This window comes from Phalaenopsis equestris, unplaced genomic scaffold (assembly GCF_001263595.1).
Source record: "Phalaenopsis equestris unplaced genomic scaffold, ASM126359v1 Scaffold000067, whole genome shotgun sequence".
Lineage (NCBI taxonomy): Eukaryota > Viridiplantae > Streptophyta > Magnoliopsida > Asparagales > Orchidaceae > Phalaenopsis > Phalaenopsis equestris.
The window spans coordinates 363,567-376,661 of record NW_018164509.1 but is presented as its reverse complement, the minus strand read 5'-3'; the positions used below and the strand labels follow the sequence as shown (position 1 = coordinate 376,661).

The following is a 13,095-nucleotide window of genomic DNA, read 5'->3' as shown; positions in this document are numbered from 1 at the left end:
CCTGAGCTCGCTCAAGCTCGGCTCGTTTACAGCCCTAATTTAACCTGTAGTTTTTATGTTTTCAATTTTTTCGTTGACTTTCTTAAATGTAGGTGACTATTAAATTGCTACTTGGATGGATACCCTTTTGTTTTTTTCTTACATAAAAAAGCATATGCTAACTTTAATTGGTGGTTGCATGAAAAACCTTAGACTTGAACTCTTTGCATCACTTGTTCAATTGAGAGCTAATTGAAGGCTTTTTTTTTTTTTTTTTGAGCGTTCACAGTTTTCCCTATTAATTATCAATTAGCTTAGGTACCACTTATTTGGAAGAACATAGAAGTCAACAAAATGAAATTTTCAAAATAAACTGCAGAAGTCTTAACATGGAATATGAAAATTTATGTAGTTATGGGAGATTGCTATTGTTTGACATCAATTGCTGCATAACTAAAAAATATTTTTAAATATAGTAGAGATAGTTGCATCATTTTTTCTTCCACAGTCCTGTAACTATTAAAAAAGAATGATCAAGTAAGAAAATTAAATGATTAGTATCTTAAATGCTAATTTATATTCTGTGTACGGCAATAAGTTACAAATTTTACTTTTTGTAGTTATATAATGGTAAAACAAACCTGATCACTAATTTATTCATTATGTCTGGAAGTAATTTATGTGGAAAGTTGTTATCTAAACCACCATAAGAAAATTGATTAGTAATTGGTTATCACTGATCACTGCCTTTTGACTACATATTTTTTTCCATTGTTCTACCTCTCCGAAATAATGATGACACCAATTATATCAGGTGCTACAGTGAGAAGGGCTTAGGTATGGGTTGGATTTCTATGGAAGACTTTCACAGATTTCTGTGGAAGATCAACTTAACGTTCAAGAGATTGACCCTTATAGCCTAAGGGTATTTTCTTGGAAGAGTGAAATTCATATCGTCAGCTTCTTTTATTAGGTAAACTGAAGAGGGCAAATGCAGTAAAAGTTTTGTTGTCAAAACCAAGGAGTTAAACCATGTTCTAAAAATGTTGGCGTTTGGGCTGAATAGTTGGCTAGCCAAAGCTCTAATCTAAGTTTCTAGCAGTTCCTCTCTCTCTCTCTCTCTCTCTCTCGTAGAAAGTGGGTGATGAAAAAGATTCTACTTTTGATAAAAGGAACTGTGGACTTAAAAAAGGGTTTATCAAGTTTTTCTTAGTTTTTTGAATTCGGGGCTGTGTGAATTTAAAGAGCCATGCGATGTACAATTTCTTTGACATTGGAGAAAAGTTCTTTTGCTTATTAATATGGTTATTTGCAAAATTCATTTTTAAGCGAGCACCTAATCATTTTTTTTTTCAAGCGGTGCTCCTATTAATTAGTTTTGATTACAGTTAGTATTTTTTGTTGGTGTTTAGGACTGAGAAAATCCATTTTCTAACAAAATGCTGACTTTTTATTTCATGTTGTTTATTTTACATTTATTTATGGAAAATATCTTTATTTCAGAGACTGACTTTTTTATGAACTCTATTTTGCTTAGGACCTGAATTATCACAACCAACGAGTGGAATTGCACAAAGTGAGCCTGTTGATGGATCAGAACAGAAACTACCATTTATAACATCGGAACCGTTACGAGAAGATCAAGTACAAAATGCTGTCAAGTTTCTATCACATCCAAAAGTGAAAGGTTCACCAGTCATTTATAGGCGCTCTTTTCTAGAGAGGAAAGGCCTGACAAAGGAGGAAATAGATGAAGCATTTCGCCGTGTACCTGTATGCCTTTTGTCGCTAATGATTATATTATTTTCATGTTATTCCATGATTTGTTAAATATTAATTACTATTTTGCTTTACAATTTTTTATGAGTTGCAGGATCCATCTCCTAATGCGACAATTACTGAAACTGTTGCAACAAGTCAAGGTATTACATTTTTTTTTTCTGATTTACTGTTAATTGTTCTTAAAAGTTCCCAATGAACTAACCAGCTGGGTTTGAAGAGGTCAGGTTCAATGAAAATTTTGTTATTTTTGTGATAGAATTTATATGAATTGGGCAATAAACCCGACAATAAGGCTACTTTAAGAGTGTTATTGTGGGTCATGCTTATCAGTTGTTTTTAATAGGTTAGCAGGTGCCACTTTAGTCTATAGATATTTATGTTGATTATTATGGCAACAAGTAAAGATGTAGAAAGCCCTTGAGCTCTGGTTCTCTCTATCTCCTCACCAAATACCAGTAGTTGTAGGCATCCTATATTGCCTAGTCCTTTTCCTTTATCTTCAGGCTTTAGGCAATCTATGATTTTCAATATATTTATTTTTTTAGCCTTTTCTCTAGTTTGTTCTTGGGTTCATAATAATGGCGCTCTCACTGAGCCTTGCATTTTTTTGGTGCTATTTCGTCATCACCGTCATTTATCACCCAAATTCTTATTCGCCGTTGAGGTCTCCAGCCGCCACTAACGCGGGAGCTTTTCATCCTGCGGCATTGTAGCGGCTATAGTAACCATGGATCCTTTTTTCATTTTTAGCTTCCCCCCTATCCATTTTACTCTCTTCCATAAAGAGTCTCCTTCCTATTCATTCCCTTCCTTATATACCATCTTCCATTTTTATTCTATTTCAAATTCCTTCATTTTTCATCCCACCCCTCTTTAATCTTTAATTCTTGCCTAGTCCTGCCTAGTCCATCTCCTAATCTCTCCTATTTATAGGTGTTGTTTTTTGAAAACTAGACAGTTTTTTGACGAGTGGAGAATTCTGAGTTTTGCCTTTGAAATGTTCTTCCCCCCGACGACAAGAAGGTGCTCCGGTTGTAACTAGTCTGAGGTGATGACCGTCTCCAAGGGTTTAGGTGGTGTTCTGGCTGTAGCTAGACCACAACAAAACATTTATCCTTCCGCAACTACCTCTGACCTCGCTTCCAGCAACAAACAAGCATTTTCAGGCCTCTGATTGCTGCTTATCCGCCATCCACCACTTCCACTTGTTGCTGCCCACCAAAACCTGCTATCCACTCCTTGTTTTCTCCTGCCGCCGCCCCTAAGTCCGTGCCTAGCTGTTTCCATCACCCTCACAGCACCCCGTCGGCTGCAGTACCCTCATTCCAGCCTCTTGTTGTGTCCGTCTCCTCCAACCAGTCCCTCGATTTGCTTCCCAGCCGCCGTCCACCACTCTCACTGCCAACCCAGGGTGTCTTTTGTGTTTGTATTGTTGTTATTATTGTATTATCAAGAGTCGGTGTTTGTAGTTCTTTTGAATTTCAACAATAACATTATCATTTTTTATTTTGGTCTTGGCTTTTCTCCGATATCATTTGGTATCAGAGCTGCCAAACCCTAGTCCTATCCTAAGGATCCATAGATCTGCTCCTACCCAAACCACCCCACCAAAATTTTTCTACCCTAAAGCGACAAATGAGGCCGAAGCTTCCTCGAACCTGGGAAATGTTCATCCCGTGGTACTTTCTGTTCTACAACTACAATAATGCAGACTCAGTTACTCTAGTTGCTATAGTAATTGTGGATCCTTCTTCCCTTATTAGCTTCCCACTCTCTCCTTTTCACTCTCTTCCATAAAGAGTTTCCCCTCTATTCATTGTCTACCTTATCGACTACCTTCCACCTCTAACCTATTTCAAATTTTTTCCTTTTTCATCTCACCCTCTCTTTAATTCTTGCGTAGTCTATCTCTTAATCTCTCCTATTTATAAGTGTTGTTTTATGAAAACTAGACAGTTTTTGTATGAGTGAAGAATTCTTAGTTCTGCCTTGGAGGCGTTCTTCCCCTCTGAGAGCTGTACCTGATGACAAGAAGGTGCTTTGGCTGTAACTCGTCCGAGGTGGTGACCGTATTCAAGGGTTCGGGTGTGCTCCGGCTGTAACTCGACCCCGACAAGACATTTATCCTTCCGCAGCCCCCTCCAACCCTGCTTCCAGCAACTGACAAGCATTTCCTGGCGTCCGATCCGCTGCCCAGCCGCCGTTCACCAATTACACTTGCTGTTGCCCACCCCCCTGCTCCTCAAAACCGGCTGTCCACTCGCTGTTTTCCTCTACCGCCGCCCCTATGTCCTTTTCCAGCTGCTGCCATCACCCTCACAGCACCCCGCCGGCTGCAGTACCCTCATTCGAGCCTCCTGTTGCGCTCATCTCCTCCAACCAATCCTTTAAACTGCTTCCCACAGCCGTCCACCGCTCTCAACACCAACCTGGGGTGTCTTCTGTGTATGTGTTTTTGTTATTCTCCTATTATCAAGAGTCGGTGTTTGTAGTCCCTTTTGAATTTTAGCAATAAAATTATCGTTTTCTAATTCGATTTGGGCTTTTCTCTGGTATCAGCTACCTCACGGGTAGTCTTCAACTTGTGAGATCTGCCGTGACCTTGTCCCCTCATCCAGGCCACATTGCCTCTCCTATTGCACATTCACCTCCCGTACACCATATTTTATGGTCAATGATCTCTCAAGCCATATCCTACCTCCTGCTGTTCTGTCCGAGATCTGCCTCCAACAAGCCTGAGCCAAGCCCTCCCCCTTTACAGATTCACCAATCCTTGTCATAATCTTTGCCTCATTCATGGATCTATTCCATCCTTAGTAGATCCATGCTTTTGCCGCTCACTTATTTTAGATCCCACATCTTCTTATTATTGTTGACGCACACTGTCACAAAATCCACCCTCGAACTCACAACTTGCCACATCTATACTCGTAGCGATGGATGATTGCCACCTCCGTATCATGCTAATTGCTTCTTCTTCAATCCACTTAAATGCAAGCGCCTCCACGTAGATTGCGGCACCTTCAAGCATATTTGCTTGCACAGATTCTTGCTGACTCAAATTTCAATTGATTTCACCTTTTTTTTTTTTTTCATACGTGTACAACCTTGGGAGCCAAGTCATTGTAAATGGGTGGACAATGATACAAATAAATATAATTGGCCGTTAGGTTTAGTGTGCCATTGTGAGTGTTAGGCTTACTAGCTGTTTTTTAATAGGTTATTAGGTATCACTCATCTATAAATACTCATGTTGAGTTTTAGGGCCAAAGTAAAGAGAGTTCTTTCCCTCTCGCCCTAAATACCTGTATTTCTAGGCATCTTACATTCTCTTAACCTTTTTTAACCCCAGTATCATAAGTTTTAAGCAAGCTACATTTACCTCGTGTCCCAAGTCTCTTGTTTCTATCATGTCATTACAATGTAATAAAATCATGGGGTGTTTACATGCATGCCGCACAATTCTCATCTTTTTAATTGGAATCACCAAAACATTAAAATTTACATTCATAACACTCAAACCTTTCACATCACATAAAAAATACCATTTTATTAACTTTTTAGAAGTCAAATGCATTTTTTATTCATAGGTTTATAGTATTAAAGCGTTATTAATGTGAATATTAAACTTAAGGTGTTAAATATGTTAATCCGTAAGAATTGTGTGGTTGGTATGTAAAATTCTCTAAAGTCATATTTTATTTGATATTTTATATGTTTTGTGTTGCATTACATGTGGCAGCTACTCAGATGAGAACATCAGCGAGTTTGCAGCCCCAAACTTCTGTCCAACCTCACCCTCCAGCGGCTGCTAATGTTGGGGCTGCTTCTTTGGTCCCAACTTATCAGAAACCTCGATTCAATTGGTCCCATGCTTTAATTGCCATTGGAGTGCTATCTGCTTCTGGAGCTGGATCTGCTGTACTTTTTAAAGTAGTTATCATCCATCCCTCCGATATGTTATTTACCTATTACAATTGTTTTGCAATGATGAATGATTTTTGGGGCATTTACATGCATACCTCCTAATTCTTTTGTATTTACATATCCAACACCTAAAATTTAATTTTACATTTATACCACCCAAAATTTTCATATCACATAAAAAATACCACCGTTTTTGTCTTTTAAAAAATGAAATACACCTTTTAATACACAAGGAAGGTGGCATGTACATTAAAATTGAAGTTTAGGTGTAAGATGTGTAAATACCTAAAAGTTGAGTGGTATGTATTAAATCCTCCATGATTTTTTACTTGGACCTTATTTTACATGCTTTTGCATTCATAGCTTTCAGTTATGGCGGAACTTCGGGATTGTATTTTAGTCTCACTTTTGATTGCTATTTTGACTATGTAAAACTTTTCCATGGACCTAGAAAGTGGTTCTTCCTCGTTTAAAAGCTTGGATAAGAAGGGTAGCAGTGGAGGATACTGGCTCTGTCAAGGAAGATAAGGCAAGTAAAAGCCTGGCTGCAGAAACAGCTGAAGCTGTTAAAGCAGCTGCCTCAGCTGCAGCCACTGTTGCTACAGCAAGTCAAGAATTATTGAATTCAAAAAATGAAGGTGACGCCACATTATAACTGAAGAGTTATATATGTTTGTATATGTATATATGTATGCATGCATGCATGTATTTTGTGTATCTATATTACTTTTTTTTGTAAATTACCTTTAATGTACTTGATTGTTTATTGTATTACGTGAATTAACATGGCGATATTTTTTTTCTTTATTAGATAGGAAATATTTTGAGGCTCTCATGGGAATGATAGATGTGCAAGTTAAGGAAATGAAATACATGAGCGGCGCTATTCAGAAATTGGAAAAGGAAAGGGAGCAACAGAAGCTGATAAATGAGTATGCCCAGTATGCCACGACAAATGGTAAGTTACTTTTTATGATAATTACTGCAACATTTTCGCATGATGATCTAGAGCTTTTCTTTATGAAGATTATGCTTTCGATAGGAATACTGATTATCTAATAAAGTTGTCTGTAGGAATAAAAGTTCACAATTGATTACTTGGTAAAAAATAATCATCCAGCATTATATAATGTGCCAACTGTAAAATTTTGAGATCATATGATTTGGCTGTATTCTCTCTCTCCTTTTCTTTTACTTGGAAGCTACGAATGTAACTTTTGCAAAGGACATTTTGTGTGTAACTTCACAAATTTAGTAAAAAATGGTCAAAGCTGAGGTCTCCAAATACATGATATGATGAAACTTTTGTAAAGGACTTTCTGTGTGGAACTTTACAAATTTAGTAAAAAAATATGTCGAGGCTGAGGTCTTCAAATACATGATATGAGGAAAATTTTGCATAATTATCTGAGTTTTTTATTTATCTATTTTATGTTATCAATCTACATCATTATAATGCAATTGCAATTGCAGAAATTGCTGCTGTTGATGACTAATAGAAAAGGCAAAGCTCGTGGTGCTGTTGCAGTAATTGACAATTTGCCTTTTTAAATATGTTTTGAGTTTCTATTCCTGATTCAGTTTTTGCCAGATTCATCGTCATTTATTTACTATTATAACATATGATCAATATAGAAATTTAGAAGTAGATTGAGATTCATCAGGATTGAGTCCTAGATTTTATGCAAAATTTGTGATTGGCTTTTACACCATTTTAAATGAATTGAAAAAGTTGGAAGCTATGAAAGTTGCATATATTATCTGAAGTCTTAGTTAATGCAACCATTTCATTTTTTCGTTAAAAGTTATTTCGAGAGTTAGTGATGTCTTTAAAAGGCCAACTTCCCATGATAGAGGGCCAACTTCACATCATCTAGGGAGTATGATCAGTAGTCTTATTTTTATCTAATATAAAATATATGAAACAGATTGGGGTGGTGGTATTCCAGTGGATATTTTCTGTCAATATGATGTTTGGAATTCATCTTTGAAAGAAAAGACTGAGGGTACCAGTATGGGGAACCAGGATTCAGAGTTATAGGGATGTTGCCACTGAAGATATACTGCATTGAGCTTGAAAATTCTTGCTAAGGCTTGCTCACGGGCATGGATCGTGATCAATGCCACTTCGGGTGAGTTTGGGCTCGCCTAAACAAAAAATACTCTAATATATGTATGATGAGGGTGATATGTCGAAGGAAACCTCTTAAGGTAGGGTTTGTAGTTCACCCTAAACGAAAAAAGCCCACACATGTAGTAGGCTTGATTGATTCCTGCCAAGATTGGTTCATATGCACAGAGTGTGGCTTGTCTAATAGTTCAGGAGCAAATTTAAACTCATCTGGAAGGAGAGTATCATGAAGCATAATGGGTAAATGAGTTGAGTGCTATGGCACTTTGGTCAATATCACACACTTCGCTTGATAGTGGTATGCAGGGGTCGATCCCTTGTAGTTGAGTTTATCAAACACTTGGTGAGGCATGCTATCATATCCATGAATTGCCTCGAGTAGGGAGGAAAAACAATCCTTGAGAAAGTGTCTTTATAAATTTCATTAATTCTAACCTCAAAATGAATTCTTGGTGAAATATTACATTTTATAGGAATTTTGAACATTTTGTTTGCTAATTAAAAAAAAAATTGAACTTTTGACTTCAAATTTTTTACATGGCAAGAGAGGAGGTTTTCGATACATTTTCCTGATTTTTTATGCTTGGTAAGAATTTTTTGTAAATATTTTTGTTGAAAGAGCTTTATTTAAACTTTTTAATTATTAGAATAATTTGAGTTGAATTTAGTCAAATTATCAAATCCACGATTTTCCCATTATCATGGGGATATTATTCCTAAGTTCTAAAATTTTTTTATGGCAATTTGTACCCATTACAATGAGGGTTTTATAGGGTAGTTTCAATTCTATAAATATATTGTTTGTGGAAAGATATACTACTAATGTCTTAATTAGCAATAAAACTCATCAATTAATTATTATGTCAAAAGATCTAAAGTCTGCATTACGATGATGTCAATTTTATTGGGCTCTGCCCAAAACTTCCAACACCCACCCTAAGTGGTCATAAGAGAGTGCTAAACATGGCTTTCAGTTGGTGTTGTTTCACATAGCTTTCTATATTTCAATGCAAAGCAAAGGGAAAAAAATTGGCACTTAATTACATCAAAAGTGAACAATGAATCGAATGTCAAAGAACACCCAACAATCATATAATTTGATGCATATTCACTGTCCTTATTACAATAGAAGACACTTGTTTGGTTAAATCTGCAGTACTCTTATCCCCACAGAGCAGCATTTTTGTGGCGTTCAATTAATCAGATATAAAAAAGATTGACGCGCATTTTTACATTATTTGAAGTTTTTTTATATCTTTTCCTTACTAGTGGGGCTGAAGTGCGCGCTTCCTAATGGCTTTTATATCTAAGACTGCCTTATTTTACTGAAGATAATTTTAACTTTTCTGATGAATATATTTTGTACAATATTTAGGTACGAGCAACAACTCATGGAAAAGTTCTCAGGTCAACCAAACCGATTCGGTACTAAATGTAGGCTTAATATCTTATTTCTGCATGCAATTTGTGTATTTTTTTGCTTTCATCATCTCATCTCGGAGATTGCCGTCTTATCTACTCTCTAAAATCATTTTGCAGCAAGTTAAAGTGAATGGCACGTTAAGTACCAATTATGGAGCAGGTCTGTAACAGTATATTTTTGTTTTTTATTTTTGAAAATTAAGAGTTCTAGTTCCATTTATTGAAACGGAAGAGGGTTTACATTATAATGAAACCAAAAGATAGAGCTACCCTATAAATATATTTAAAATCTGTAGCTTAACTAAAACATCAAAGAAAAAATTCTCATGTATAAAATAAAGGGTAAAAATAAGTGATACCAAAGACCAAAAAAAAAAAAAGGAAAAGAAAAAAGAAAAGGTGGTTGGAAAAAAAATTAGTGCAATATATGGAAGTCAAAATCCTTCTCCAGCCGAGTAACTGAAGGGATTATATTTTCTTCTTTTTTTCTACCCTTATCAAACATCAATTTTTTTTTTCGCCAATTGATCTTCTTAAAATGAAAATATGACACTCAGTAGGGCGCAATAGAGAAAAAAGATTCATATAACCGATCCCACTTAGTGGGATAAATGCTTGTTATTGTTGTTGTTGCTGTTGTTATTGATCTTATTATAACTTTTTGAAACTTATAACTTTTTGAAAGCAGGGCAATCACTAACCCCTCCTTCCGTGGAGCTCACAACTGCCTCCCACCCAAAGTCATATATGGAGGTGAGAGCCTCACTTACTTGATGTTTAATATTACTGATTTATATGGAAACCTTTTTCCTTTTCACTTTTTTTTTTAAAATTAAAGTTGCTTTCCTATATCATAAATACATTGGAGTCTAATTGCCTTCATTTGAGTAGATCTAAAACTGAATATATAAAATGTAATTTTAGTAGTAGTAGCTCCAATGACAGAGTTGTAACTATGGGAGATCAAATCATTAGAAGGGTTTGAACGTTCTAGATATCTTGGGTCTATTGTTCAAAGTAATTGTGATATTAATGGGGATTTTATTAGTAGAATTTAAGTTGGTTGAAGTGTAGGAATGCATTGTGTCTATTGTCTGATAGAAAAGTACCACTTAGACGGAAAGGAAAATTTTTTAAGTTGGTGGAATGCTCCATGGAATAGAATGTTGGCCTTTAAAAGAAAAACATAAAACAAAGTGAAGTGTTGTTGAGATGAGAATGCTTGGATGAGTGGCTTCGCACTTAGAGACAAAATGTGAAATGAATATATTATCTGTGATAGGGTTGTGTGATAGGGTTGGTATAGCTCCATTAGCGGACAAGATTAGAGAGAGTCATCTTAGATTGTTTGGTCGCCTTAAACATCAACTATCTGATGACCCAGTTAGGAGAGTAGATGTTTTAGATTCAACTTATATTAAGACAGAGGTAGACCTAAAAAGACTTGGGCATATTGTATAAAACATGATCTTATTCTATTAGAATTAAATAAAAATATGACTCTCAATAGGACACAATGGAGAAAAAGGATTCATGTAGCTGTGCCACTTATTGGGATAAAAGCTCGGTGCTGTTGTTGTTGTCTTCTTGTATCATAAATATGAAGCTAGAGAAAGTGGTGGACAATTGGCCTTTTCAAATATGCAATATTGTTATTATATTAACTTAATCTTTATCTCTAATTATTTCTTACATAACTTTGTTGGGAATACCCTTCATCAATTCCTTTATTTACCAAGTAGCAAGGGGGAGCTTTCCGTAGGCTTTACTTTACTGAGGACAAAATTTATTCAAGAGAAGAAGTGAAAAATGTTAATTCAAGTTATTAATATTTGGAAAAGTTAAAAGCGGAATGGGGGACGATAGCATTGATATGTGTTTACAATTTTTGCGAGGCTCAATGTAGTTTCTATGCTCACAAATACAAATAACTTGTAGGTTAGTTCAATGGTTAAATCATTTTGCAACCATTTTGTATTTATAGTAATTATTTTTCATAAATAAGATTAATATTTGTTCTTATGGATAAACTTATATGTTTTAATTTTCATAGATCAACATTCAAGATGCAAAACGATTTTTTAATTTATCTCTACAATATAACCTTGAGTTGGGTCAAGAGCTGACTTGACTGAGTTCCTTAGAGCTTGCATAGTTGCTATAGCTGGATGCTAATATTAAGGAAAGGGTCGAAAATGGCTCGGTATGTCTAGAGTAATTGATTTCCTAATTTTTCGTTCAAAAATCGCCAGCCTTCAGCTCACTATAGGATTATATGTTTTTCCATTTTTGTTAATAGTTTCTAATACTGAACTTTAAATCTAAGCTCTTTCTCAAGATAATTACATACATAGCATCTGAAACATTGCTATTTACAAAATCTAGCGCCCATGTGATATTTTCAAACTACCGAGCTAATTTATTTTCGTGCGTCACTATCAAACCATTGTCAATTTGATAAAAATGAAAATTTTTGCGTTTGGGATTTTATGGTGAATTTTCATATTTGAGTGAGAATTTGAAAATTGGATGAAACATATGTTAGATTTGTCAATAACAATGTTTTGGGTGCCCTGTTTGATAAGAGCTTTTCTTTTAAAAGTATTGCATATTACTAAGGCGAATTCACAGAATCACAAGGTATATGCATTTTTTGTTGAAAGCTATTTTTGTTGAATTACAAATCTATATTTTGATATATTTTTTTTCTTTGCAGATTATGGCTATGGTTCAAAGAGGGGAGAAACCCCCAAACATAAGGGTGTGTTGATCTTATTAAACATTTCATCCTTCTTCTACTTGTCTTATTGCTTCATTTAGTTGCATTTAATCCCACATTATTTATTTATACTCAGGAGGTCAATGATATGCCCCCAAACCCTAATCAGCCACCATCAAAACCAATTCTTGCTCCAAGGACTAAGGTCTGTGTTCATTACTCTCCTAAATTAATATTCAGGGGCATTTGCATGCATAGCACATAAATTTTATGTTTTCACATATCTCATACCTAACATTTTATATTTACGCACATAACACTCAAAATCTTTATCACTTTTTAAAAGTGAAATACGTCTTTTCATGCATTGTTTTAAAGCATCAAAATGTTGAGTAAATATGAAATTTTAGATGTGAGATATATGAATAGATATGCGTGAAATGTAAATTTCCCTAATATTTATTAGGGGCATTTACATACTTACCACCCAATTCCTATGTATTTACATATCTAACACCTAAGCTTTACCATTTTTCATTTATACCACCCAAATTGGTTATATTACATACAAAAAATTACCACTATTTTAACTTTTAAAGAGTCAAATACTCCTTTTCATGCGTAGGTAAGTATGTAAAAGTTAAATTTTAGCTGGTAGATATGTAATTACATTGGAATTGAGTGGTATGTATGCAAACCTTCCTTTTTTTATCTTTGCCCCTGATATTCCACCAGCTTATTAAATTCTTAATTTCAACAGCCATGGGAGATCTCCCCAGAAAATGGACAACCTCAAGATGTTTCATCAGAGCCTTGGTGGAGAAAGAAATCTGTAAAGATCACAGAATTAGAGTCCGACGGCGAGGAGCCATCTAGACAGCCAGGGGCAACTGATTGGCCGTCGAGCCAACGATCGTGGGTCCCACCCCAGCCGCCATCTGTCGCCATGCCGGAGTCCGCCGCCGCCATTCGGCACCGGAAACCTTCAACGCCCATTCAAGATCAGAGTTCCGGCGATGATGAGAATGCGGCGAAAAGTTCCATTGATAGTCATGCAGCTGTTTCTCAACAGAGTGAGATAGAAGAAGTGAGAGAAAATGGTGTTGAAGTCATTTGATTTGAATATATATATATA

General features: G+C 35.6%; 1 protein-coding gene across 1 annotated transcript in view; it reads left to right on the top strand.

Annotated features, from left to right (window-relative positions):
• LOC110019666 (peroxisomal membrane protein PEX14) overlaps positions 1 to 13,077 on the top strand; it is an 18,234-nt gene extending 5,157 nt beyond the window's left edge. Inside the window, exons 2-12 of the mRNA XM_020717429.1 lie at positions 1,517 to 1,752; positions 1,853 to 1,901; positions 5,504 to 5,697; positions 6,140 to 6,326; positions 6,500 to 6,646; positions 9,195 to 9,244; positions 9,359 to 9,401; positions 9,930 to 9,994; positions 11,958 to 12,002; positions 12,097 to 12,165; positions 12,721 to 13,077. Of these exons, the coding sequence (XP_020573088.1) occupies positions 1,517 to 1,752; positions 1,853 to 1,901; positions 5,504 to 5,697; positions 6,140 to 6,326; positions 6,500 to 6,646; positions 9,195 to 9,244; positions 9,359 to 9,401; positions 9,930 to 9,994; positions 11,958 to 12,002; positions 12,097 to 12,165; positions 12,721 to 13,077 (1,442 nt within the window). The remainder of the gene's footprint in view (positions 1 to 1,516; positions 1,753 to 1,852; positions 1,902 to 5,503; positions 5,698 to 6,139; positions 6,327 to 6,499; positions 6,647 to 9,194; positions 9,245 to 9,358; positions 9,402 to 9,929; positions 9,995 to 11,957; positions 12,003 to 12,096; positions 12,166 to 12,720) is intronic.
• Positions 13,078 to 13,095: the final 18 nt, after the last annotated feature.